Source organism: Manihot esculenta, chromosome 2 (assembly GCF_001659605.2).
Source record: "Manihot esculenta cultivar AM560-2 chromosome 2, M.esculenta_v8, whole genome shotgun sequence".
Lineage (NCBI taxonomy): Eukaryota > Viridiplantae > Streptophyta > Magnoliopsida > Malpighiales > Euphorbiaceae > Manihot > Manihot esculenta.
The window spans coordinates 17,050,975-17,055,747 of record NC_035162.2 but is presented as its reverse complement, the minus strand read 5'-3'; the positions used below and the strand labels follow the sequence as shown (position 1 = coordinate 17,055,747).

At 39.3% G+C, this 4,773-nt stretch overlaps 1 protein-coding gene across 1 annotated transcript; it reads right to left on the bottom strand.

Moving 5' to 3' along the window:
- Positions 1–490: 490 nt before the first annotated feature.
- Positions 491–3,289, bottom strand: LOC122721932 (probable beta-D-xylosidase 5). The gene is made up of 7 exons (XM_043951156.1): positions 2,984–3,289; positions 2,601–2,906; positions 2,344–2,513; positions 2,158–2,258; positions 1,719–2,057; positions 1,202–1,615; positions 491–1,126 (listed from the first exon to the last, which is right to left on the bottom strand). The coding sequence occupies exons 1-7, from the start codon at positions 3,272–3,274 to the stop codon at positions 504–506; spliced, it is 2,244 nt and encodes a 747-aa protein (XP_043807091.1). The 5' UTR covers positions 3,275–3,289; the 3' UTR covers positions 491–503.
- Positions 3,290–4,773: the final 1,484 nt, after the last annotated feature.

Sequence of the window (4,773 nt, the reverse complement as noted above, 5' to 3'; positions counted from 1 at the left end):
CCTTTTTAAAGTGGCTTTTTATTCCATGAATAGATCTGTTCATGCCCACTTGCAATAATCTGCTTGACAGTAAAAGCATGCTCTAAAATAACTATAAACCAGTGAAATTGTGGTGCAAGCAAAGTAGCAAACACCACTAGTTTCTGATAGATCCAAGTCTGATGAATTTGGTTTTTTTTAGCTGGAAGTTAACTACAAATCCAAAACTTGAAAAAGAGCAATTAATAAAGCGAAAAGCTGCCAATTATATTAACATAAAGTAGCCATATTGCAGATTTTGCCAATTAATAACCACTTTCATGAAGTTGAAAATTGATTAGACTCCTCTTGACCAATTCCAGTAATGATATCTTACAGTTATTGGAAAGAAAGAACAAAGGAAAAATCAAATATATGAATGAGACAAGATTTAAATTAATTCATTATTCTAATTCATTGATATTCAAATTGAGACATTACAGTGTAGCCGGTTCTATCCCTAATATGAGAATCATCCTAACCCACTACTTGTAATACTGCACACTAACAAAAAATGAGACATTAGCATCTCCCACCATAATGGTGTGCAAACCAGACGGCAAAACCTTGTAACCTTTTTTATCCACAATTGCTAAGCTCTTACATACATTAAATCTAAACTTCGTCTTGGTTTCCCCTCCTGCTTGAACGAATACCCTTTCAAAACCAATCACTTGTTTGGCATGAGTTTCTGTGATCCCCTTTGGAGGCTTTGAGTAAACTATTACCACTTCACTCCCATCCATTTTACCTACATTTTTAACTGTAATCGCAACTCTGAACTCTTGTTCACAAGGACAGTCATCAACCAAAACAGCTGGACAATATGGCTTATCATCATTGTATTCATAATTCAAGTTGCTGCAATGTTGGTACTTGTTCAATTTTATCTTGATTAAAGTCTTTGAGGGTGCTATCTTGTAGTTGAAGTTGGTGTAGCTAAGACCATACCCAAATGGGTAAACTGTTGATCCATTGAAGAATTTGTATGTTCTTCCAGGGTAGCTCAAATTAGCAACTGGGTTAGCAATTGGCCTTAGTGTCATAGATGTCATGGGTACCAAATTAGCATATTCGGCTTCATACCATGTGAGTGGTAATCTTCCGCCTAACAATATAAATCCAAATGTTAGTTAAAATGAAAAAGAGAAATCCAATTAAAACATAAGATTCAAATTCTCACCAGGATTGTGTTTTCCAAAAACAATATCAGCAATGGCTCGACCACCTTCTTGGCCGGGATATCCAGCCCACAAGATGGATTGTATGTTTGTACTCTCCTTGGCAAAAGAGATATCAACTCCACCTGCTGTCATAATTACAAGGATCACTGGTCCTTTAGAGGCTTTAGAAACTTGATTGATCAATAGATTCTGGTAACCTGGGAGGAGGAGATCCACCCTGTCCCTGCCTTCAGATTCAACAGACAAGTCCAAGCCCACCACTAAAATTGTGGCATCTGCTTCACGTGCAGCTTCCATTGCTGGAAAGATCAAACTATCATTTTTGCAAGCAACATCTCCGCATCCCATTTCGTATTTGACCTCTCCAAATGCAGAGAATCCTTCAATTGGAGAAACATACCGGCAAGGAACACCTATACATAAGCATGTCAAACCAAGAATATGAACAACATTTAAAAAAACAAATTGCAAACAGTATTTACTATTCAAATAATTAAATATGGGATGATTGGAAACCTGCATAATTTCCAATCATTGCTTTTGTAGCATTGCCATGTGGTCCAATTACAGCAAGTTTCTTGTATTTGGAAGAATTCAAAGGCAAAGTTTCATTGTCATTTTTAAGAAGAACAATTCCTTGTTTAGCTGCTTCCGCTGCTAATTCAAAATTCTCATGAGTGCAAATATCCTTCTTGCCAAGTGAATTGAAACGACTCCCATCAAAGTATCCTAGCCTCATTAGGACAACATATAGATATTTTAATGATTTGTCAACCTCTGCTTCACTAACTTGTCCTTGCATCACAGCTTTCTTTAGAGACTTGGGATAATAATCTCCACAGTCAAGATCCAATCCTGAATAACACAAATAATTAATTTCCAAATAATAAAAAAATACGAGGTTAAAATATAAAAGGGAAAATAGCAAGAAAAATATCCATTTTGTAACACTTGCCTGCCTTGAGGACTTGTGAAACAGCATCCTCTTGAGTGTCCCCAAGCCATTTATGGCCATCAACCATCACCTCAATTGAATCACAGTCTGAAACTATGTACCTATCAAGAGAGAAATGATGCCATAAGTGAATGGAGCTCAAACAAGCTTCAGTAATCAGAGTTTAGAAAAAATTTAAATATATACCCATGAAGATCCCAGTCTCCTCTAATTGTGTCTTGCATAAGTTTCTTATCAGCACAAACAGGGACACCATTAATACGATTAAAAGAGCACATAACACTGCTTGCATCACCGTCTTTAACACACATTTCGAATGGCTTTTGAAACGTCTCCAACATATCTTGCTCAGTCACCTTCAAAAACATTAGAAAACAAATCTAAATAACTTTACTAAACATTAAAGTAAAAAACTTATTTTTTAAAAATGAAAAAAACTTTACCCTTGCATCAAAATGGAATCGATCAACTCCCATCCAGTCTTCGATATCATAAGCAGTATAATGCTTACAACAAGCAGCAACTTTGAGAGGTCTAGAGTTCAAATCTGTGATATTTTCTGTTCCTTCAATGTCTTGAAGCCCTCTTACATAAGTCGAGGCATATGTTCCAACAATATATGGATCCTCCCCTGGTGTCTCTTGAATTCTTCCCCATCTGGGATCCCTTACCACATTTATATTCGGGCTCCAATATGTTAATCCAGCTCTCCCTAAGTTGTACATTGCTCTGGCTTCAGATGAAACAACCTGCAATCAATATAGTAGGACTTAATACAAAATCAAGGCGCAAGTATTTTTTTTTTCTTTTTTTTTTTTATGAGCACCTGGCCAATTCTTTTCCAGAGAGATTGGTTAAAGGATGCAGTTGTAAGTAAAACAGTAGGGAAACTTGTTGCACCGGGAACAGTTTCATCAAAGAAGGTCCCTGGACCGGTATTAGAGACACCATGCAAGGCCTCAGACCACCATTCATAAGCTGGTAATCCTAATCGAGATGCACCGGCAGCAAAATTTCCCAACTGTTGTACCTTCTCCTCTAAAGTCATTCTATCCACTAAATCTTTAGCCCTCATGTCAAATGATAGGGAAGAGTCACAATAGCCAAACTCAGCCATTTTCAGACCTTGTACAGCAAATCTTGTAGGCTCACAAACATGGGTGTAGTTAGTAGGGATATCAGTGATTAATGCGGGTCTAGCATTGCAAACAACTAAGAAAGCAACAAGAGAAAGCAGGGTATAAGCAGCTCTTGCCATTGTTCCTTTTCTAATACGACTCATGTAAATGTAAAATCAACACCCTTATTTATATGCATGGCACTGGATAAAAAAGTAACAGAAAGATTATTAAGATTTTAATGAGATTTTAAATGATCATCATCTGTTAAAAAAAGGTGAAACAAAGATGTCGAAAGATCCTTTTATCCAAATATAACAACGTTATACTCAATGGAAGGGCTGAGACTAGGGGTGAGCATTCGGTCGGTTCGGTTCAAAACCGAACCGAACCGAAATAACCGAAAACCGAATTGCAGAATTTTACACAAACCGAACCGAACCGAATAAGAGGAATAACCGAATCGAACCGAACCGATTTGGTTCGGTTCGGTTCGGTCGGTTCGATCGGTTCGATTCGATTTTTAAAATTTTTTTTTCACATTCATTCTAAAATCCAATTAAAATATTTTAATTTTAATTTTTATAAATAAAAAATCAATATTGGGACTGGGGACGGGGACGGGGACGGGGACGGGGACGGGGACTGGGGACGGGGACGGGGACGGGGACGGGGAGCGGGGACTGGGGACGGGGACGGGGAGCGGGGACTGGGGACGGGGACGGGGAATGGGGACTGGGGACCTGGGACTGGGGACGGGGATGGGGACGGGGACGGGGGCGGGGAGCGGGGGCGGGGAGCGGGGAGCGAGGACTGGGGACGGGGACTGGGGACTGGGGACAGGGGACTGGGGACGGGGGACGGGGACGGGGACGGGGAAGGGGACGGGGGCGGGGGCGGGGGCGGGGGCGGGGGCGGGGGCGGGGAGCGGGGAGCGGGGAGCGGGAAGAGCGGGGAAGAGCTAAAACCGACGTAGTTTAGTGATTTCGGTTCGGTTCGGTCTGATCGAAATTTTTGAATCTAAAACCGAACCGAACCGAAATCACCGATTTTTCAAAAAATTAAACCCGAACCGAACCGAATTAAAAATAAAACCGAACCAAATTTTTAGTTCGGTTCGGTTCGGTCGGTTATTTCGGTTTAAACCGAATAGTGCTCAGCCCTAGCTGAGACTTCTGCTTACATTTTTTTTTTCAAAGTTCAATGTAATATTTACTGTTAAATTTACAGACTCGGTTATTCAAAAAATCATAGGAAAACATATATGGATGTATGAATGTGAAAAGTAATATGAAAAGTAAGTTATGGACTTATGCATGGATTATGGGCAATCAGAAATTTTTGCCCATGGACTTTAATGAATTTCTACTTTTTAGGAGAATCGAGGTATTTTTGAATTAGAGGAATAGAATCTAAAATTTCAAATATTTATTCCAATACAATAATGTTAGATTAAGTATGTATATATAGGAGAAAAAGAAAAGGTTAGAAAAGGGCT

Excerpts from the sequence above, each read along its gene's own strand:
- LOC122721932 (XM_043951156.1), bottom strand. The coding sequence starts at position 3,274 with ATGGCTGAGTTTGGCTATTGTGACTCTTCCCTATCATTTGACATGAGG. Across the intron at positions 2,514-2,600 it reads GATTCCATTTTGATGCAAGG|GTGACTGAGCAAGATATGTT; the intron begins GTAAAGTTTTTT and ends ATGTTTTTGAAG. Across the intron at positions 1,127-1,201 it reads TTTTGGAAAACACAATCCTG|GCGGAAGATTACCACTCACA; the intron begins GTGAGAATTTGA and ends TTATATTGTTAG.